Genomic DNA, 23,293 nt, shown 5'->3' with positions numbered 1-23,293 from the left:
ACAAGGTACTTTCTTTTTTTTCAAAAAAATAATAATTGAGAGGATGAAGTATCAAACCTTCTACCTAAAAAAATGAAGTGTATGCTAGTTATTGTTGATTTAAGCTTAAAAATGCATTTTTAATCTCCAAGTTTTGGATCTAGTTTCAATTTAGTCTCAGGTTTCAAAATGTTACATATTTAGTCTTAAGTTTTGAGTTTGGTTTTAATTTAGTTTTTACAGTTCAAAATGCTATAATTTTACCCTTGACATTTGAGTTTTGCTTCAATTTGGTCATTATGTTTCAAGATTTACACTTTTAACCTCGATTTTTTTACTAAATATTCATTTTCTATCTTTAGAGTTTAATAAATTAAAAAACGTTAAAAAATTATAATTAATTAAGTTTCACTATTTTTTTTATCACTTTCAAAATTAAATTTAAAATTTCACTTCATAATTATTGTTGCGAAATCGACAATTAAAGAACACAAAAAGGAACGTAGAGTAGGGAAAGATCGACACACAAATATACGTGGTTCACTAACAGTGTGTTAGCTACCACGGGCACAGGGAGAACAATATTATTTCGAGAGAATGTTTTCAGAATTACATCAAAAACGACGCCTCTAGGTTAGAGAGTTTATATATCGTACTACTCTAAACCCTAGGGTCAAAATCGTAAATAACTGAAAATAAATAAATATGCTGAATACAAAATCTGAATAGGTTTCGGGGGCGTTGTCCCTGAACCCCCTCCAGGGTGCGCCACCCTTGGATCCTGGCTCGCTGACCGGTCAACGAGACCCCGTTACTAGATTGTTTGAAGCACCAACAAACAGATTCAAGGATTTCAACAATTATTTTTAACTAACTAAAAGAAATTGACGTAAATTATTGAAAGTGAATATTTGAAATTAAAAATATCAAATCTTGAAACTCATGAACCAAATTGAAACAAAATTCAAATCTCAAGGATAAAATAGTAACATTCCAAAACTTAGAGACTAAATTGAAACAAAACTCAAAATTTAAAGACTAAATACATAATATTTAAAAACCTAGAAACCACCTAGAAACTAAAGTCAAAATATAGGAATAAAAAATATATTATTATTTTATAAATATAATAAAATAGATGCCCAATGTTTAGTGTCTTAAAATCCATGTGTCATTTTTCATATTGTCCATGTGCCTTCTAATAATTCATGCTTGGTGTCCATGTAAGTCCACATCCTACTTAGCATTTTGTCTATGAATAATGGCATTTGATGGATCTCAATAGAATGCACATTGTTGAGAAATTCACTTCAAAATTCCATTAATTGTCATATTATCCAATTTTAAGATTTTTAGTTATTTTATTTTATTTTATATTATATTTATTTATTATTATGATATAAATATATTATTATATTATATTTTCTCTATATCCGTGTTCCCGCAGTGCTCCTCAATGTCACAATACGTTATTAGCACGAGCTCCTGTTGCTTCCATCGCTGAAGTATTGCCTTGACAAACCTTACAAAATTAGAATTTGCAACCCTTGACATTAATGACAATAATTATTTGTCATGGGTGCTCGATACCGAAATTCACCTGGATGCTATGAACTTGGGAGAATCAATTAAAGAATAAAATACAACATCCAGTCAAGACAAAACAAAAGCTATGATTTTCCTTCGCCATCATCTCCACGAAGGATTAAAAGTGAAATATCTTACAATAAATGATCCTCGTTTCTTGTGAAAAATTTTGAAAGAAAGGTATGATCATCAAAAGATAGTTATTCTTCCTAAAGCCCGTTATGAGTGGATATATTTGAGGCTACAAGATTTTAAATCAGTAAGTGATTACAATTCCTCATTATTTAAAACCACTTCAAAATTGTTGTTATGCGGAGAAAAAATTACTAATGTTGATATGTTAGAGAAGACATTTTCTACATTTCATGTCTCGAATATGCTCATGCAGCAGCAATATCGAGAGAAAGGTTTTAAATAATATTCTGAACTAATTTCATGTCTTGTCGTGGTCGAACAAATAACGAGTTATTGATGAAGAATCATGAATTTCGACCAACTGGAACAACACCATTCCCTGAAGTGAATGTTGTGAACATTAGTAATCGTGGTCGAGGTCATGACCGTAGTAAAGGAAGAGATAGTTATTATTTTCATGGTAGTCGTTCTAATAATTTAAATTTCGAAAGAACTACACAAAATGATGCTCTCACAGGAAAAACTCTACAAGATAAAAGTTCAAAGAGTGTTGAAAATAAATGCTTTCAATGCGAAATGACTGGGCATTGGTCATGTACTTGTCGTATGTCAAAATACTTAGTTGACCTCTATCAAGCCTCCCTGGAGGAAAAAGAGAAAAATGTGGAAACAAATTTTACATACCAGAATAATGACATATTTGACCCATCCCATATGACAAATTTAGATGTGGCAGACTTCTTTGAATCTCCTGAAGAAAAGATTGACACAGTTGGTGGAACATCAAGTGTTTCTTTTGACTTTGAGAATATCTAGACTTAATGTTGTTGTTTTCTTTTATCTATCTTCATGTTTTTTTAAAGTAACTTTTGTATATTTTAAGTGTTGCGTTTCTATTTTGTAATTATTTTCTTTTAATGAAGAAACATAGATCATTTCATATATTTGGTGTTTAAAAAATGAGTAAAGAAGATCTATGACTGGCAGACAGTGCAACTACATACACAATACTTACAAATAAAAAATACTTTTCCAAATTAACAATGTTGAAAGTAAAAGTAAATACAATATCAAGTTCTGTAAACTTAATCGAAAGTTTTGGAAACCAAATATTATTTTGCCTAAAGGAACAAAAATTACAATTGAGAATGCATTTCTCTAGTAAATCAAAGAGAAATCTTATAAGTTCTAAAGATATACGTTGCAATGGTTATCATATTGAGACTAGTAGTAAGAATAATGTGGAATATCTATATATTATCTATATTGTCTCAAATGAAAAATGTATATTGGAAAAATTGTCTGCTTTATCTTATGGATTGTATTATACTTATATACAAGTAATTGAAATATATGCAATAATGAACCTGGAGTTCATGAATCCATACATATTTACAATTTGGCATGATTGATTGGGTCATCCAAGATCTATAAGATGAGGAGAATTATCGAGAATTTAAATGGACACCCATTGAAGAATCTAATGAATTATCATGTGATACTTGCTCTCAAATAAAATTAATAATTAGACCATGACTAGCTAAAATGGGAATGAATCACCTGCATTTTTATAACGAATTCATGGTGATATATATGGACCTATTAACCCACCAAGTGGATCATTTAGATATTTTATGGTATTAATAGATGCATCTAGTAGATGGTCACACGTGTGCTTATTATCAAGTCGAAATATTGCATTTGCAAAATTACTTGCTCAAATACTTAAATAAGAGCATAATTTCTTGATTATACAATTAAATTTAAGACCATTTGTCTTGATAATGTTGGTGAAGTTACATCCTAAGCTTTTAATAATTATTGTATGTCAATTGTGATAAATGTTGAACATTTTGTAGCTCATGTTTATACACAAAATGGTTTAGTAGAATCATTGATGAAACGTTTACAATTAATTGCAAGACCATTACTTATGGGAGCTAAGCTTCCTTCATCTACATGGGGACATACTATTTTACATGCTATTTTACATGCATTAGGCCAGTAACTTATCATAAGTACTCGTCATTACAATTAGCTAATGGTTATGAGCCAAATGTTTTCCATTTGAGAATTTTTGGGTGTTCAGTATATGTTCCAATTGCTCCATCATAATGCACTAAAATGGATCCTCAAAGGAGATTAAGAATATATATTGGATATGATTCCCCATCAATTATTAAATATCTTGAACCCTTGACGGGTGATGTATTTACTGCACGATTTATTAATTGTCATTTTAATGAGACAAATTATCCAACATTCGGGAGAAGAAATTAAGAAATTGGAAAGAAATTACATGAAATGCATTGTCTCATTTAGATCCCTGTACAGATCAATGTGAACTTGAAGTTCAGAAAATAATTCATTTACAAAATATAGTAAATCAATTACCAGATGCATTTATAGATGCAAAGAAAGTAACTAAGTCACATATATGGATTAAAACAATCAAGACAGATGTGGTACAATCACCTAAGTGGATATTTATTGAAAGAAGAATATCAAAATAATCTAATATGTCAGTGTGTTTTTATAAAGAAATCACATTCAGGATTTGCTATTATAACTATATATGTTGATGACTTGAATATAATTGGAACTCCTGAAGAGTTTTCAAAGGCAATATAGTATCTTAAGAAAGAATTTGAGATGAAAGATCTCGAAAAAACAAAATTTTGTCTTGATTTACAAATTGAGCATTTAACAGATGAAATATTTATTCATCAATCAACTTATACAGGAAAATTTTGAAAAGATTTTATATGGACAAAATACATATATTAAATATTTCAATGGAAGTCCGTTCATTGGATATAAAGAAAGATATATTTCAACCTCGAGAAGATAAATGAAGAACTTAGTGGTCCTGAAATACTATATCTTAGTGCAATTGGTGCACTTATGTATCTTGCTAACAATACAAGACCAAATATTGTATTTTCTATAAATTTATTAGCTAGATATACTTTTTCTCCTACAATAAGACATTGGAACGGAATTAAGCATATACTCCGTTGTCTTTGAGGAACAATCGATATGAGTTTGTTTTATTCAAATAAATCAAATTTTGATTTAGTTGGTTATGCAGATTCTGGATATTTATCTGATCCACACAAAGCTAGATCTCAAAAAGGTTATTTGTTCACATGTGGATGAACTACTATATCATGGCGATCGGTGAAACAAACCATAATGACCACTTCATCAAATCATGCTGAAATTCTTGCAATTCACGAGTCTAGTCGAGAATGTATATGGCTAAAGTCAATGACTCAGCACATTCGTGAAATGTGTGGCTTGTCTTCTAATAAAAATCTTCCAACAATATTATACAAAGACAACCCAGTTTGTATAACCCAAATCAAAGGAGGATATATTAAACGAGATAGAACAAAGCATATTTCACCGAAGCTTTTCTACACTCATGATCTTGAAGAAAATGACGACATCACTGTATAACAAATTTGTTCAAATAATAACCTGACAGACTTATTTATAAAGGCATTACCAACCGCAACTTTTGAAAAATTGGTGCACAACATTGGAACGCGGCGACTCAGAGATCTTAAGTGATGTTTTCGTGAGGGGGAGTACATATATTGTATTCTTTTAGGAGTGTGTATTATATGAAATATGTACTATTTTTCCTTCACTAAGGTTTTTTCCCGTTAGTTTTTTTCTAATAAGGTTTTAACGGGACATATTTCACATATATATTTATGAGCATTTAAGGGGGAGTATAATAAATATCATAAAATAGATACCCAATACTTAGTGTCCTAAAAGCCACATGTCATTTTTCATATTGTCCATGTGTCTTGTAATAATCCATGGTTGATGTCCATATAAGTCCACATCCTACTTGCCACTATACCTATAAATAGTGGCATTTATGCATCTCAATGGAATACACTAGGTGAGAAATCCACTTCAAAATTCCATTAATTTTCATATTATCCAATTTTATGATTTTAATTATTTTATTTTATTTTATATTATATTTATTTATTATTATTATATAAATATATTATTATATTATTTTTTGTCCATATTCGTGTTCCACAATCATTATTCCGTATTTTAGAATACATATGGGGTATGAAAATTTGAACAACGTACCTCGAGAAACGTCTAGGCCAAATACCTAGCTAGGGAGGAAGTAGGAAAGTATAAGGTGTTTTCTCTCTCTCTCTTTTTTTTTTAAATTTTTTTAAACAATTTATTTATTAAAAAATTATAGAAATTAAGATATACTTCGAGTATATTGGAAATTTATTAAAAGATAATTCCAATATAATTTGAAAATATGGGTGAGAAAATGAATCAAACCGCGAAACACAAAGCTAAGGAAACTTGCGACGGCGAGCTGAGTGGAGAATTGAACTGCCGATCTCCTGCGGAGGCTAGGTCGCATCTCGAAGCTTTCTTGGAGCCATTTGGAAACACTGAATTCTTCTGATTTTACCTGAAGAAGAGAAGAAGACGCAAATGGAAGCGGCTGTGGTTGACCCTGGCTCCAAGCTTCTCAAAGCCGGACCTGCCATACCGGATCAGGCTCCCTCTATGGTATTTTGCTTCAATTGCTTTTCTGTTCTTTTCTATCTATTTGAGTTTGTATTTCTCCGCTGCGAGAACAGTTGAATGCAAGTTCCGCACTTCAGTTGCCGACGATTATTGAGAAATGTTATGATTCCTACCGTTTTTAGATCAGAATCAAATTATAGCTACTTCCCCGAGAAACGTTTTCCTCTTCATTAGACTAGCGGTATAGTGTAGGAACGTTGCTTTGGATTGAAGTTGAATTTGTACTCCTTGGTTATTTGCTAGGTTAGGGAAGTCTCAAGCCGAGTGTAGTAAACATAGAGTTTCCCACTCTTGGTACTAGTGTGGATTGTTATTATTATTATTTTTGAACTCGGTTTCTAGTTGGGGATTTTTCGCTTAATTCTTCTTAATTTCTCAGATTATTCCTACCCATATGAAACGTATGCCGGAGGATGGATCAGTTACTGATAATACACAATTTGAGGACGTGACTGTTGATCCGGTTGTTCGGGGCTTCATTAAGGATTGGGATGCCATGGAGGATTTGTTGCACCATGTTTTATATACGGGACTTGGATGGGAAATTGGCAATGAAGGACAGATATTGTTTACAGATCCACTTTCAACCCCCAAGGTCAGTCTCAGTTAATTTCATTATTTATTATTCATAATTCATAAGCAAATAATGGTTACCATTTCATTAAGAATCAATGGCCTGGCTCCTGCTTTCTATTGATCCTACGCACTGAAGAATGCTGTATGCTGTCTTATTCTTAGTAGTTGTATTATTATTATTATTACTACACGCACACTGACGATTTGAACATAGCTCAAGTAGTTAAGACATATGTCTTTTCGGAGGGCCCTCCCTTGGTTTGTTGACTAAAAAGAATAAATATGTGTGTGTGCGTGTCTGCATACAGGTATATACTTGCTGCAGATTTGATAAGTTATTTTTCCAAAAGTAGTGTCAGATGCGAATGATACCATTTGTAGTTGTTACCTGATTTTGTTGTGCATTCATTGTCTACTCAACTCCTCCAAAGATGTCTGTCTTTCTGTTAGGTAAACCACCACCTCTGTAGGCCTATGGCTACGATTGATTCATAGAGGCTAACAATAGAACATAGCTCCCCCTTGAACGTAGCTTACAAGTTACAACTTTCATGGTAATGGTACCATACTCTTCAAAGTGCAAGTTTTCTCAAAATTTTAATTTTCAATGGTAGTGAACTGTAATTCCATTCTAAGAATTCTTATGGTTCTGGAGAACCAACAGCCAAAATCTGTATGCGCCATATAGGAAGTATAGTTATGAACCTGTAGACCATCTATGCGAGGTGGTGAAGAAATGACATCAATTGATAGAAAAATACTTGCTGCCCCTTGGGGTTATCCCGAACTTGAAAGAATACATACATGCATGTACCATTCATATGTTTTCTTCTCTTCAAGGAAAATTAGAGGCTTTCTGTTTTCCAGGCTATCAGAGAGCAGTTGGTGCAATTGATGTTTGAGACATTCAACATCTCAGGATTTTATGCATCTGAACAAGCTGTATTGTCACTTTATGCTGTAGGGCGTATATCGGGATGCAGTGTTGATATTGGTCATGGAAAAATAGGTATACAAACTACATCTGAACAGTCCCTTACCAAAGCTATGGCCTGTATTTTGACAAATTTTTATTTTTTGTGGAATTCACATCCTTGCTTTTTTCAATGAATAGTTTTCCTATGGATGTCCAAAATTTATTTTACAAAATAAATAAAACAACTTATTAATTTGTTCCTTAATATCAAAATAGATATCATGCATTTATTTATTTTTTTGGGATAAGAAACAATCTCTATCGTGAAATTTCATGATAGAGATCATGGATTTTTAGAATTATATTTATAACTAACGAACATTACCTAGTTAGAATTAGTTGGTTTTAATGTTTTGTATTCATGCAAATAGAAAATTCAATGTTGTACCTGTTACTCTAATGTTATATAAACAGGGTATAACCTATGAGAATGTTCAAATAAAAGATTGAAAGACAGTGGTCAATGTTCCACGAGTATAATTATGAACATGGTATGAAGTGGCTTTGTGTTCCAATGCTTAGCCTTGCAGCAGATTCTCTGGTTATTCTAGCTACTGTACTGGCTCATCTCATCATGTTGGGGTTGTCTTGTTCGTTATTATTTCCTCAGCAGGACCCATAATTTCTTAAAAGGCACCCTTCTAAATTTTTATGTATCACTAAACAGCTTTCTTCTACCTTTACTTGAAGGTTCCAAGATTTGGTTTAAAATTATCATCGATAATATTCTCTAAAACCATTTCAAGCTCCCAATACAAGAAGCATAATTATTGTCTGTATTGCCTTGTGGCTTCATGACCAGATATTGCACCAGTAATTGAAGGAGCTGTTCATCACATTGCGTCACGAAGACTTGAAATTGGAGGCATTGACTTGACAAGGTTACTTGCACAAGAACTTGGAAAATCTCATCCAATGGCGAATATCAACACAGCTGATGTTGAGAAAATAAAAGAATTATATGCTTGTTGTGCTGAAGATGAGTTGGCTTATTCGAAAATTGGTGACTCATGCCAGCTTGAAACACACACCCTTCCCGATGGGCAGGTTTGTATTTGGATTTACATCTTAATGGTTGTTGATTTTCATTCTCTGTTTTTACTCCCCAAGCATGTCTTTATGCATGTACTGACAGTAACTGGTTGTTGAGCTGATTTTAGTTGGGGTAGGAAAGAGTTATGGACCTGATTTGAAATACAAGATAAAAGGAAATAAAAGAGATGATAACCTCATTTGAGGCAGTTTAAACTTCCCTTTAGGATTTTCGTGGAATCCCATCTTTCCAATTAACTCATAGAGTTCAATGTACAAGTCCTCTCCATCCCTTATTGACTTCCACAATTTAACAAAAACAACTCACTACCAAAGATCCCTAAACTAAGGAAACACTAACTATTATTATAGAGGATCACTACCTACTAATTGACTTAGTTGAAATACAAGGAATAAATACTAATTGATATCTTTTTATTTGAAATGCAAACAAGTCTCTTCATTGAAATAATGAAATGAGACTATTGCTCAAAGTACAATAAGAGAGACAAAGAGCGAAAGAAATCTAAGGATCAGGAGATGTACCCAGGAAATGCCAATTTAAACATATGTCTTGTATGGAGAAGTCTTCAAAAGGCTTGGATAAAGTGCACCAAGATGAAGCATTTAACCGAGCTACTTCAAAACAATCCATCACCCAAGTTGCTTGGCTTGATACACCCTCTGATTTCTTTCAAACCAAAGTTCAGCAAGCAATGCCTTAATCGCATTAGCCCAAATCAACCAAGGGCCTACTTTCAAACTGGATCTATTAGAAGTTGCCGAACATTATCCCGAAAATCATCACCAAACACCTGAGCAATTTGAAGAAAGAGATTATCTGCCACCAGCACTGAGCAGCATAGATGCAATCAAAGAAAAGGTGCTGTAAATCTTCACCAGCCGCTTCACACAGAGGTCAAATGGATGGAGACAAGCAATGTGAAGGTAACTTTCTTTGCATGACCGAGGAACAATTTAAGTGACCAAAAACTATGATTCATGCAAGGATTTTAACTTGCTGTGGACTTTTAGTCTTCCATAAAGCCTTAAGAACGACTTATCTCATCGTTGATTTCTATAACTTCAAAATCTATAAATTAAATATTAGTGATAATAAATAAAGTAGAATCTTTAGGATTTTAACATTCCTTTCCACCTAAAGGACACCTTTGTCTTCAAGAGTGAGAATGACTCTAACCATAGTGTGAATTCAGTACTTGATCGCTTTCTCTAGTGGGTCTTTCCACCAAGTAGGCCTCCAGTCATTGTATCTTCATTAATTATGAGCTTCACCCTCCATGAAGCACATCACTCTTTCACATCATGAAATTGTCCTCCATGAAGCATATCACTCTTCCACAATTATCAAAATCTCCTTCATGAACTAGCTTTGATACCAAATGTTATAGACCCGATTTCAAAAATACAATATAAAATATAAAAGTAAATGAAAAGAAAAACCGAAAATAAAAGGGATAATAAACTCATTCAAGGGAGTCTAAACCTCGATTTAGGATGTTTGAGGAATCCCAACCTCCCAATTAGCTCACAAAGTTCAATGATCAAGTTCTTTCGATCCCTTCTCGATTTCCACAACTTAACTTTAAAAAAAATTAAAACAACTCACTACTCTTATCCAGAAACAAAAACCTAAAATAACTTTCCACAATCTTTCTGATTACGATTTTGATGGAGATTTAGATGTTAGTGTGAGTAGTGAGGATATTATGGATTCTCGAGCACGAGATACTTTTGTTGAGGAGACTCCAAAGGTTTACTTTGCAGATGGTTTTGATACTTTGTTTGAGAAGGTGAAAATGTTCAAGCAAAATTGTCACCCATAATTCCTCCCAAGTTCTCTCTGCTTTGATTGAAAAACGTGGTTTTCAGATGAAATCAATTCCTCCTCGTTCTCCTTCAGTTAGTGCATAGCTTGGTGGTTTTGTCCAGGAATTGAACTAATTTTGTGGATTTCTTGTGTTTATGTGCCTAAGCCTTACTATTTTGTCCTTATAAAGTTACGTTTTTTCTCCTAGTAATTGTACACTTGGAAGTGACAGTTTAGAAGGTTTGATTTGTGGTTTGATTCTTACACTTTTGGCCTTATTGGACTTCTTACCTCGTTTGCACATTGGACTTATGTCGGCTCTGACTTTATAGTTTGTGTGCTCTCTAGTTTTGGTTTCTTTTTTGGAGCTGGTTTGTTAGGTTTTAAGTGTTTGTTTTTTTGATGTATTCTCCTCTTTGTATCTCAATAGTATTTCTTCTCCTTTTGTTTTTTTCGCAATTTCTGAATCCTCTGGAAGGTTATTGTATCTTTGAGCATTAGTCTCTTTTCATTTTAAAAGAACTAAAACAACTCACCACTCTTATAAAAAAAAAAACTAAAACAACTCACTACCAAAGATGGGTCCCTTCTCAAGTCATCAAATTCAATCTCACAAGTACCATGTTATTGCTAATAAAGAGCGACCTAATAATTAAAAATAACTCTACTTGGGTATGAAAAGGAACATGAGGATGGGTGACTCTGGCACAAGTTTATAGCAGAATAGGGGAATTAGACATGTTTCTCAAACCATTGTCTCTTCTTTCTTTTTTGTTGATTAAAGTTCAGTCTAAGAAGCATAGTACGTTAACAAGACTTGGATATGACACTACATGGACACAATGACATGTCATTTTGAAGAAACAACTATGACACAAACATGACAAGTGCACATATATTATATATACTTCTTTTAAAAGATGATTTTATTTTTATACAAGAAGGAATTTTAAAGGCAATGAATTTATGCATTTATATGCTTAAAAAAAGTTTAGTGTATTTCATTCTCAAAATATACTATTTTTCATCTATATTATTGTTAGTTTCTCTTTCGTATGCCTAACAAATGTTTAATATGTTGACTGATGTTAAATTATTTTCACTTTGTACAACTAGTGCCAAACATATGTCTATTGTGCAAACAAATGCCTGAGGAGTGTCCAACAAGTATTGGATTTGTCCAAGTGTTAGATATGGACACATTAATCAAACTAAAGTGTCAGTGCTTCTTAGGTCGCAACTAATTGTTTTATATTTTATGTTTTGCCTCATTACCTTCTATTGTTGTTGGTTGTGCTTGGCTTGAGTTGTGAATTTTGTATAATTATTTGGCGGAAGCTTTTAAAGTGCATGAAAAAAAAAAAAAATTTAGGGGCGGAGAACATCTGACCTTAAGAGAAGGAAATGATGTCCATTTTGCTCTTCAAAATAAAATTATAGATGAAGAATATTTGGATTTTATAATAACCTGATATTTGAAATGAGTACATACATGATTTTAAAACACTCTCAACTACTTAAACCTGTTACTTTAATGATCTTGCCGATACATTTATGGCAAGTAGTTTATTCTCATGTCTTTGGAATTGCTTTCTTGACTTCTGGTTTCCTCTGTCCTTTGCATTGCAATTTTTCCTCAACCACTAAGTATTCATTGTGATCTTTATAAATTAGACCTCTCTAAATCATGTTTGGCTGTTGATTCTTAGGTAATAACGATTGGAAGAGAGAGATATACTGTCGGTGAGGCATTGTTCCAGCCACAAATTTTGGGTTTGGACACACATGGAATTGTCGAGCAGCTAGTTCGGACTATTTCAACTGTATCATCCGATAACCACCGGCAGCTACTGGAAAACACTGTTCTATGTGGAGGCACTTCTTCAATGACTGGTAATGATTGACTTTAGCTGTCTCCCTTTTCTGTTGTATCATTTTCCTTCTGTTTACAACTACCATTACTTTGAGAGGGCACTGAACTCTGCCCATGCTATACACATGATTTTTTTTCCCAATTTTTTTTTTAGTTCTTGAAGAAAGCTATTCCTGTATATCATTATACATTTGGTAATTTGTTACCTTCTGCAGGATTTGAAGAGAGATTTCAGAAAGAAGCAAGTCTTTGTTCATCTGCCGTTCGTCCCGCTCTTGTGAAGGTAATATAATGCTTAACAAAATAGAAGGAAGCAATTAATGTTTTACTTTATAATCTGAATTCGTGTTTTCTTTGTTGCAAGGAACTGGACATGTTTGCTTGATTGATTATGCGGTAATGTCCTTTTCTTTTTACAGGCTCCAGAATACATGCCAGAGAATTTGTCCTTGTATTCAGCATGGATTGGAGGTGCTATACTTGCCAAGGTTGTCTTTCCCCAAAATCAACATATAACCAAGGCAGACTATGATGAAAATGGGCCTTCAATTGTTCATCGGAAGTGCTTCTAATGCCTTCTCAAATACATATCTTTCAGTATTTGTTTATCTTCCTACTTTTAGAATATTATATAGATGTACAATGGTAGGAAACTAGTTATGTACTATGGAGGCTTGATAGCTGTATGAGTATGGACCTGTATTTAGCCTAAATGTAAGCCATCACATCTATTAACTATGTGACGTAATAGGAGTGGATCCTATTAGTGTAAGTCATATTTAACAATATCATGCTAGGGAAGTAGGGATGGGATTTTGGATCCTTTCATTTAGAACTTAAATGAATCAATTGAAAAATTAAGGCCATATGGTTTTGACATTTGAACAGTTTAGTAAATTATGTGACAATTGAAAAGTCTAGCTTTTAAGAGTACAATTATTCAAATCAAGATGGCCAACAAAAGCAGTGTCGATAAGAGAGGTTACAGCTAGAGCAGCAGGGGGTGCAATTCCCAGTATCTCCTCACCAATTGTGTTGAGCTTAAAAACACGTCTCTAGTTATGGATATTTGATGCTCAAATCTCTTTGGGCGGTTTAGAAATGGGAAAAATAACCAAGTTTAATTGAACCCCAAACATTTAAAGAAGAGAATACAAGATCAGAAAGCTTTAGAAAGCACATTTTATACTAGTGCATAAATATTCTAAAATGCTAAAAAGATTTCCAAAAAAAAAAAAAAAAAAAAAAAAAAAGGGAAAGGAAACAGCAGAAAAATCTGAAAATGGGAGTGAAATTGAAAGATTTGGAAGTTGACAAACCATGGAGTATAAATGAAGTAACTTGTATGTATATAAACAATGACCTTTGTTTAGAGTCCTCTCACTTAGCAAAGATATAGTGCATATGTCAACATCACAATTGAACAAAAGCTTAAAACTCCATGTATCTTTTTTCTTGTATGTGATTCCTTTTCCATGGGTATATTTGTATTATATCTAAGAAATATATCTAATATCTATATCTATACTATATTAAAAGAGGCAATAAAGAGAAAATTTTTCTCTTCCCTTTTTGCCCTTACAACTTTTTGTAATTCCCATTTTGTCTCTATTACATCGCTTCAGTTAAAACCTTCGTGGTAGACACCTCATCAATCAAACCCTTTCATTGAAACACCCTCCTGCAAAGACTCCATCCCTTTTACGATAACCACCCTAACATTTTTTTTTAATTTATTTAAGACTTTGTAGGATTTTATTTTTGTCCATTGTTCATAAGTAACAATTTCGAAATTACAAGAGATTGAGATGGGATTGGAGCACACAAGACTCTAAAGTCCACGCCACCATTGATACGATCGAGTGACAAATGCAAGATGATAATTTCAGGTATAATTTCAAAACTATAATTCCGAGTTCTTTTTTCATCTCTTTTGTTTTTGTTCTAATTACTTTTTGGAGAAAATGGTAATGGTCATGAAATTTTTACTTTGGTTATTTGGACGAATTTTCGTGACTTACGTTGTATAGGTGTAGAGAGAGAATGGTTATATTTTTTGAGAAAAAAATATATTTCACACCTACTTGTTGTTTGTTTTTTTAGATGCACATTTTTGTGTTTTTTGTTTAGCAATTTTCATTTGATTATATTTTTTTGAGAAATAATTTTCATTTTCATTTGATTCTATGTAGAATCAATATATTTGGATAAGATTCTTCTAGGCATTCTCAAGACACTACAACAAGGTATATGCATTGTTTTGTTAAGATTCATATTTACTTTTTTAAAAAAATATATTCTATATATAAAAGGTACTATAAGGGGATAATTTTTATATTCTTATTTTGTCCTTTTATTTTTAGTAAATTCCTATGTTGTCCTTTGTCGACAGAGCCTTCTCGAGTGTAGGTGTCCATTCAAAAGACAATAGATGTGACCTTTCTAATTTTTAATTTACAAAATATATTTATATATTTCAAAATTAAAGTTTTATGTAGAATAAGTGAAACTGATGTTGGCGGGACGTAACTCTTCGAGTATATGTTTTTGATGAACACTAATTATGCAAATGATGCCAATGGGATGTGACTATTCCGAGGGTGGTGGTTACACATCGGACATATGCTTCTTTACATGTAGGTGTGAAATGCATATATATATAAAAAGATAAATTAAAGTGTTTGATTATGTTCTTAATTAAAAAAAATATTTCATATACCTAAAATTTAGAAAAAAAAAATACAAACTCTTATAAAGAGACAAGTCTGAAAGTAAATGAAGCAAACTTATATATAAAAAAGTTTGAAGACTTAAACTATACACGTGCATAAATTAGTTAAGAATATTGAATTTGTACTTAAAAATTAGAATAAAAGTTTCAAAACAATTAAGAAAATTAAAATCTTACATGCGTTTCATTGGTTTTTTAAAATTATAATATAATCTTTAATTTTTAAATTAGATTGTATTAATTTGTTTCATAAATTTCATGGAGATTAAAACAAACTTCAAATAATATTTAATTATGTAAAAATGATCTTTAAACAAAAACTAAACATCTTTTTGCTACTATAAATTAAAACTACAAGATTTTATGGGGCTATAGAGGAGAATACTTGTCTTACTATTTATTTCTTAATTTTTCTCATAAAATCATCTTTTGTCATTCTCTTCAAGTAATTACTAACCAAAAAAAAAAAAAAAAATGTTTAATTCTCTACAACATAGAATAATTTGTTTATGAAAAAAGGATAATATAAAAAACGAAAAATAAAAATGGTTACATTTCCTGGCTGTCAAAAGTTTATGGTAATTAAAACAAAAAACAAGATTTATTTATTATAGGTTAAAAAATCACCACATTTTAATTTTTTTTAATAAATGTTGAATGAGAAATTTTGGACCAATCACAAGTCACCACGTCGTTTCCTAAATTGACGACGAATTTCTAAATCATTGACTTTGGGTCCAATTAGAAGTTGACACATGTCCCGAATTGAATTGAAGACAAGTTTCGTTGACGTCATGCGGATGAATCAGATGAGATTAAATTGGTCCAATTTGATATTACTATTTGAGCTTAAAGTCCAAACTACAAAAAAAAGTTGAATTGGACCTAAATTCCAGATAGGCCCAAAACCAACTAATTGGGCCAAAGGGTCAGGCCCATGGACCAACCAAGCCCATGAATCCCACCTAAGAACTCTATAAATAGAGAAGTTCTCTTCATTTGTAAGGGCAACATTTTCTACACTCAGAAGACCCAGAGAGAATTCACTAACAAGCAGGGGACTCCAAAGACTCCTGAAGCTGCACTCCTATAAGGCAGAAGACCTTTGAAAACACAAATACTCTTCCAAGACTTCTACTTCAAGCTTCCAAGACTCCTGAAGCTGCACTCCTATAAGGCAGAAGACCTTTGAAGACACAAATACTCTTCCAAGACTTCTATTTCAAGCTTCCAAGACTCCTGAAGCTGCACTCCTATAAGGCAGAAGACCTTTGAAGATACAAATACTCTTCCAAGACTTCTACTCCAAGCTTCCAAGACTCCTGAAGTTGCACTTCTATAAGGCAGAAGACCTTTGAAGACACAAATACTCTTCCAAGACTTCTACTTCAAACTTCCAAGACTCCTGAAGCTGCACTTCTATAAGGAAGAAGACCTTTTAAGACACAAATACTCTTCCAAGAATTCTACTTCAAGCTTCCAAGACTTCTACTTCATAAATGTTCGGTGCTTTCCTTTTCCAAGTCAAGCATATTCACCCAGCTGAGAGAGAATCAGAGGATCAAATATTAGAGATCGAACCACATCGCATCAAATCAACTCCAACATCAACACCAACTCAAGTTCAACTCCACGAAACACGTTTCTCCGGAAACCTCATGTGAACAAATTGGCACGTCCAGTGGGACCTCTCCACCTCTCATCTCTCTCTCGTCATCTGAGTCAACAAATCTATAAATGGTACCAAAGAAAGTTGCATCCAAAGCTACCGTCATAAGCAATACTTACATAAGCTTTGTCATCACGGAGGAAATCTGGGACCAGCTAGTGGAATTTCCTAAAGGTAGGATCGCCATCAGAGAAAATCCCTTGTTTGAAAACTATGCTTCTGGTACTGATCTATCAGAGGAAAAAATCACATTTTGATGTAGTGTCTGTCATGATGACTGACGTAACAATTGAGTCGACCACAGCAGAGATGGAGGTAAAGATAAATCTCCTAATGAAGGCTATAGAGGAGCGAGATCATGAAATCGCTGCTTTAAGAGATCAGATACAGGCTCGAGATACTGTTGAGTCAAGTCAATCTCCAGCTACAAAAGCCAATGACAAAGGAAAGACTGTCTTGCAGGAAAGTCAACCCCTACAATCCACTTCTGTTGCCTCCCTGTCAGTTCAACAGCTTCAGGATATGATCACAAACTTTCATAAGAGCTCAGTACGAAGGACTGTTGCAAACCTCATTTTTGTACTCCAAGCCATACACCAAGAGAATAGACAACCTGAGAATGCCAGCTGGGTATCAACCTCCAAAGTTTCAGCAGTTCGATGGAAAGGGCAATCCAAAACAACATATTGCACACTTCATTGAAACCTGTGAAAATGCAGGAACCAGAGGAGACCAACTAGTCAAGCAGTTCGTCCGTAGCTTGAAAGGAAATGATTTCGATTGGTATACTGATTTGGAGCCAGAAGTGATTGACAGTTGGGAACAACTAGAAAGGGAGTTTCTTAACCGCTTCTATAATACAAGGCGTACTGTTAGCATGATGGAGCTGACAAACACCAAACAGTGGAAGGGAGAGACAGTCATCGATTACATCAACCGATGGAGAGCTTTAAGTCTGGATTTCAAAGATAGACTTATTGAATTATCTGCAGTGGAGATGTGCACTCAAGGCATGCACTGGGAACTTCTCTACATCCTACAAGGGATAAAACCTCATACGTTTGAGGAGCTGGCAACACACGCTCATGATATGGAGCTGAGCATTGCCAATAGGGGAACTAAAGATTTCCTAGTCTCTGAAAGGAGAAAATACAAAAATGATGCCAAGGGCACTGAAAAGATCATGGGTAGTGCCACAAAAGAATCTATGGTCGTTCATGTGACCCTGCTGAAATTTTCCTCCAAAGAAAAACAAACAAAATTTGAAAGAAGGCACAATGAGGGCGAGAGGCGTCGTCCAACTCTTAAAGAACGACAAGAGAAGGTTTATCCATTCCCTGACTCTGATATGGCAGATATGTTGAAGCAACTACTAGAGAAGCAACTTATTCAGCTACCGGAATGCAAGCGGCCGGAACAAGAAGGAAAAATAGATGATTCTAACTACTGCAAGTATCATCGGGTCATTAGTCACCCAGTTGAAAGATGCTTCATGCTGAAGGAACGAATTATGAAGTTGGCTCGTGAAAAGAAGATTGAGCTAGATTTGGATGAAGTAGCTCAGACAAATCACGCTACTGTAGCAGCGACTTCAAATGTTCCATTACTATCTGTGTCCCATGCTCAAAGACAAAGCCAATCCAGTTTGGAGAATTCGAGCCTATAGTTGTTCGGTTCCAACAAGAAATTCAAACAGAAAATTCTGAAAAGAAAGATGAGCTTGTTGAAGATGATAACGAAGGTAGATAATAGTGACTCATTGAAAGAGAAGATAACCAAACTCTACCCAAAAAGAGTTGCGTTCCTATCGAAGCTATAGAAGAAGAAACAAGACTCACAAAAAGAAAGGCAAAAAGATGACATGGAAGCCTAAGCCTGCTAAGAAAGAAGACAAGGACTTCCCTCAATTCCAACGGCCGGCAACTTCGGCAGAATTTCTCCCAAGAAGCTTTCTCAATAACCATCAAGAGAAAATATCAGAAGTTCTTGCATGTCACACTATCGACATAGTGGAAGTCGACAACTATCATGTGACTGCTGAAGAAGTCAACGACTCAGAAGAAATAAAGCAAAGAACTTCTGTCTTCGATCGTATTAAGCCTTTAAATGCTCGATCTTCAGTCTTTCAAAGATTGAGTATGGCCACTGTAGGAGAAGAAGACGAATGTCCAACGATTACTTCTGCTCAAACTTCAGCCTTCAAAAGGCTAAGTATATCCACATCAAAGAAAGATCAACCTTCAACATCTACTTTTGATCGTCTCAAGAAAACAAGCGATCAACGTAAAAAAAGGATGAAAATATTGAAGCTAACGTCATTCCATGAAGAAAACAACGACGAAAAGATTCATAGTCGTGTCCCTTCACGCATGAAGAGGAAATTTTCTGTTGACATAAATACAGAAGATTCCTTGATAGTAAAGCCAAAACTCATCATATCGACGAATCCTACGAATGAAGAGGATGATCAAAACTATGATGAAATAAGAGCTTCTAAAGTTTAAATGAAGAAGCTCCTCATCGCACGAGCTTAAACTGCATGATGCTCCTAGCCCACATGAGCTTAAAATGTGAACGGCCCAAAAAAAAAAATTGTATGAACTATGTTACGACTTGTTCCCTTTCATTATAAAGGGTACGTAGGCAACTTAAAGAAATTTAAGTTTAGTCGCGCATAAAAAGAAAAAAAATTCTCTTCGAACTACATTATGACTTGATCCCTATCATTAAGAAGGGTATGTAGGCAGCTTGAAAGAAACCTCAAGTTCAGTCTAGTTAAAAAAAAAAAAAAAACTTGAACTACGTCATGATTCGATCTCTTTCTTTAAAGGTACGAAGGAAACTTAAAGAAATTTAAGTTTAGTCCATCAGAAGAGGTACCACAACCACCTAAGTATAATACTACAAGATTGATGTTGATCATCCCCGTTAAAGAATGACACTTCAGATTGAGGATGTTCATCCCTATTGGGGGCAACACAATGGGTTGAAGATGTTCATCCCTTGTAAGGAGCCAACACAGTAAATAAAAGGCACACACGTGGAATGCGCTTTGCTTCCTCTTTAAAAGTAAACTTATACGCTCCTCCATCTTCAAGTTTAGAGGCTCCATCGATGCTTCATCTTCATGCTCAAAGTCACAAAGTCAAGCCTACTGCCAAAGCTTCATGCTTCATCAAACTCAAATGCGAAGAATTTGTCGATGCTTTGTCAAACTCAAGTGCGAAGGTCTTGTCGATGCTTCTCCATATTTAAGTTCAAAGGCTTCATCGATGCTTCTCCATCTTTAAGTTCAAAGGCTTCGTTGATGCCTCTCCATCTTTAAGTTTAAGATTAGCATGCACGACCCCACTTCTATCTTCAAGTTAAAGGTCGGAGTGCATGACTCCGCTCCATCTTCAAGTTCAAGGTCGATGTGCATGGCTCAGCTCCATTTTCAATGACTCGGTCTACAAAATCATGACGCAACTTCGCTTCATCTCCAAACTAATGACACGGCTTCACTGGATCTTCAAAGTCGTGGTGTGGCTTCATTTCATCTCCAAACTAATGACGCGGCTTCGCTTCATCTCCAAGTTGTGGCGTGGCTTTGTTTCATCTCCAAACTGATGACGCGACTTCACTCCATCTTCAAAGTCGTGGTACGGTTTCGTTTCCTCTCCAAAATATTGGTACAACTTCACCTCTTCTCTAAAATTTGTTAGCTTTGCTTCCTCTAAAAAAATGTGGGTGTGGTTCCACCTCATATGCGAGATCAAGTTTGGTTTATCTAGCTCTACCTCATATGCGAGGACGACTCTAGTCCATCCGGCTCTACCTCATATGCGAGGACAACTGTTCGTCTAGCTCCGCCTTATACGCGAGATCGACTCTAGCCAACCTAACTCCATTCAAAATCTTGATGGCACATTCTTCTCATCTTCAAGGTTTGATGGCATATCCGCCTTATCTTCAAATACTCAATGGCTTATTTCCCTTATCTTCAAATTTTGATTAAGGAGTAACATAACAAGACAAACCTTTCGAGGATCCTCCCTAGGGTGATCAAATGGGAGAGTTGTATGCCTTTGTGGAGCCCCTTCCCATGACGATCAGGATACACGAGTAGCGCTACAAGGTAGACCTTTCCGAGATCCTCCCTAGGGTGATCGAATGGGAGAGTTGTAAGCCTTTGCGGGGTCCCTCCCATGACGATCAGGATACACGAGCAGCACTACAAGGTAAAGCTTTCCGAGATCCTCCATAGGGCAATAGAATTGGAGAGTTGTAAGTCTTTGCGGGGCCGCTCTCATGACGATCAGATACACGAGCACACCAAAGACGGGTCGATGAGATTAAAAAAAACTTATTTTGTTGTGCTCCTTTGGTTTCACTGTAACTTCTACAAAAAAATAGTGGGGGGCAAGTTAGTAAAAAAATAAAATAATAATAATAATAATAAAAAAGAGAGAGCAAAAAAAAGAAAAAAAAAGAAAAAAAGAGGGAAGCCCTAATTCCCCATCCTTCCTTCTTTCTCCCTTCTCCTCACTTACAGCTTCCTATTGCAATCCAAGTCTGATTGACAAAGGATGGAAAGGACGTAAGAACGAAGAAGATCACACTACAAGATGAAGAAGAGCATGTGTCCTGCCAGTATTTATATAGCTAAGTTTGATGAGATTTTTTTCTACTAATCAGTTGAAATCTGATAAAATCACGGGTTACTCGAACTGAATACTGTTTATTTTGTTGTGGAACTCCGATTCTTGCTGAAATTAGTTAAGAGTCAACAAAAAAGATCATGCTTGATTGGAGGCTGCCTGAATTAGGGGTCACGGTGGAGTTTTGGATTCCCAGATTCAACGACGAGGAGTTTTGAGCTTAAGACTTGAGAGAATCTGGCATAAGCCAACAGTATGGAGAAGGAAATCTTGCTAAGGCTGGTATCGCTAGCCACAAAGCAGACGGCTGCCTAGAAAAAAAAATTATTATTAATAAAAAAATAATAATAATAAAAAGGAAGAATCTCGCTCGAAATCCTCTCGCTGGTGTCGCTCTCTCCCACAATCTCGCTCGAAATGCTCTCGCTGATCTCATTCTGTCCCAGGATCTCGCTCTCTCCAGTGTCGCTCTCTCCCGCAATCTCGCTCGAAATGCTCTCGCTGATCTCGCTCTCTCCCACGATCTCGCTCGAAATTCTCTTGCTGATCTCGCTCTCTCCCACAATCTCGCTCGAAATGCTTTCGCTGATCTCGCTCTCTCCCACGATCTCGCTTTCTCTAGTGTCACTCTCTTCCAAAATCTCGCTCTCTCCAGAGTCGTTCTCTCCTAAAATCTCGCTCTCTCTCACTTTCTTGCTCAAAATCTCGCTCTCTCCAACAAACTTCACGTGCTAATTGCAAGCACTGCAAATAGAAGATTATGAAAGAAGAGGAACTTGTGAACTTAGTCACCACCTTGGTGCCTTCAGAGACAACGTGTTTGGCCAATTCTCGAAGATATCGTTGATGAAGCTGTTCATGATACCCATGGCCTTACTCGAAATACCGATGTCTGGATGAACTTGCTTTAGCACCTTGAATATGTAGTAGATCTTCTACATTTCTACACTCTTCTTCATCCTCTTCTTCTTCTTGTCTCCAGCAGTAAAGTATCATTCCTTCTTCAGCTGTTAAACGAATCGAATTCGATTCTCAAATTAAGTTCCTGGTGAAGTTGGTAGGGTATCACCATGAAGTTGGTAGGGTATCACTGGTAATGGCCTGGTATCGCTAGTAATGGCTTGGTATCGCTGGTAAAGGCCTGATCTCACTAGTGATAGCCTGGTATCACTAGTAATGGCTTAGTATCGCTGGTAATGGCCTGATCTCGCTAGTAAGGCTGTCTTACAATACGTTGGCTCTCCAAAATCTCTTCCATTTAAGTTCAAATTCATATTCCATTCAAATTGGAATTAAAATCAACTGTTAGTCCAAATCTCAGTCTAAAGCCTCTAATCCAAATTTTTATTCTAAATTCAAGCCAGCCAAATCGGGTGAGATAAATGTCAAATCCGTCCCAAATTAAAATTTAGCCATATGCCAAATTTTATCAATATTCGAATGGTTAACCTTGATATTGAGTTATGAATAAAATGCTGAGTCAAAATTTGGCTATATTCCAAATTTTATCTCAAATTTAAATCAACCTTAGTTTCTATACTCATTTCCAAGTAAAATTGAGTATATCCCAAATTTTTATCTTAAACCAAAATTGATCAAGATTCAATTTCACCCCAAATTCTATTCCGAATTCGAATTAAATTAAATTTGCAATTAAAGTGGAACATAAATTCTACT

The 23,293-nt window shown here is 34.8% G+C and overlaps 1 protein-coding gene and 1 pseudogene across 1 annotated transcript; both read left to right on the top strand.

Moving 5' to 3' along the window:
- The first annotated feature begins 5,999 nt into the window (after positions 1 to 5,999).
- On the top strand, positions 6,000 to 13,455 carry ARP7 (actin-related protein 7). The gene is made up of 7 exons (XM_039040235.2): positions 6,000 to 6,270; positions 6,668 to 6,883; positions 7,732 to 7,873; positions 8,643 to 8,887; positions 12,413 to 12,596; positions 12,792 to 12,859; positions 12,996 to 13,455. The coding sequence occupies exons 1-7, from the start codon at positions 6,193 to 6,195 to the stop codon at positions 13,146 to 13,148; spliced, it is 1,086 nt and encodes a 361-aa protein (XP_038896163.1). The 5' UTR covers positions 6,000 to 6,192; the 3' UTR covers positions 13,149 to 13,455.
- A 3,589-nt stretch (positions 13,456 to 17,044) lies between these two features.
- LOC150033648 (uncharacterized) lies at positions 17,045 to 22,527 on the top strand (annotated as a pseudogene).
- The last annotated feature ends 766 nt before the right edge of the window (positions 22,528 to 23,293 follow it).

This window comes from Benincasa hispida, chromosome 9 (assembly GCF_027475165.1).
Source record: "Benincasa hispida cultivar pf3 chromosome 9, pf3_genome.v1.1, whole genome shotgun sequence".
Taxonomy (NCBI): Eukaryota; Viridiplantae; Streptophyta; class Magnoliopsida; order Cucurbitales; family Cucurbitaceae; genus Benincasa; species Benincasa hispida.
Note: the sequence above shows the minus strand (reverse complement) of the source record. Positions and strands in the feature narration are given on the sequence as shown.

Coding starts and splice junctions, on each gene's coding strand:
- ARP7 (XM_039040235.2), top strand. CDS start 6,193: ATGGAAGCGGCTGTGGTTGACCCTGGCTCCAAGCTTCTCAAAGCCGGA. Junction 6,271..6,667: donor CGGATCAGGCTCCCTCTATG/GTATTTTGCTTC, acceptor TTAATTTCTCAG/ATTATTCCTACCCATATGAA. Junction 7,874..8,642: donor TATTGGTCATGGAAAAATAG/GTATACAAACTA, acceptor CTTCATGACCAG/ATATTGCACCAGTAATTGAA.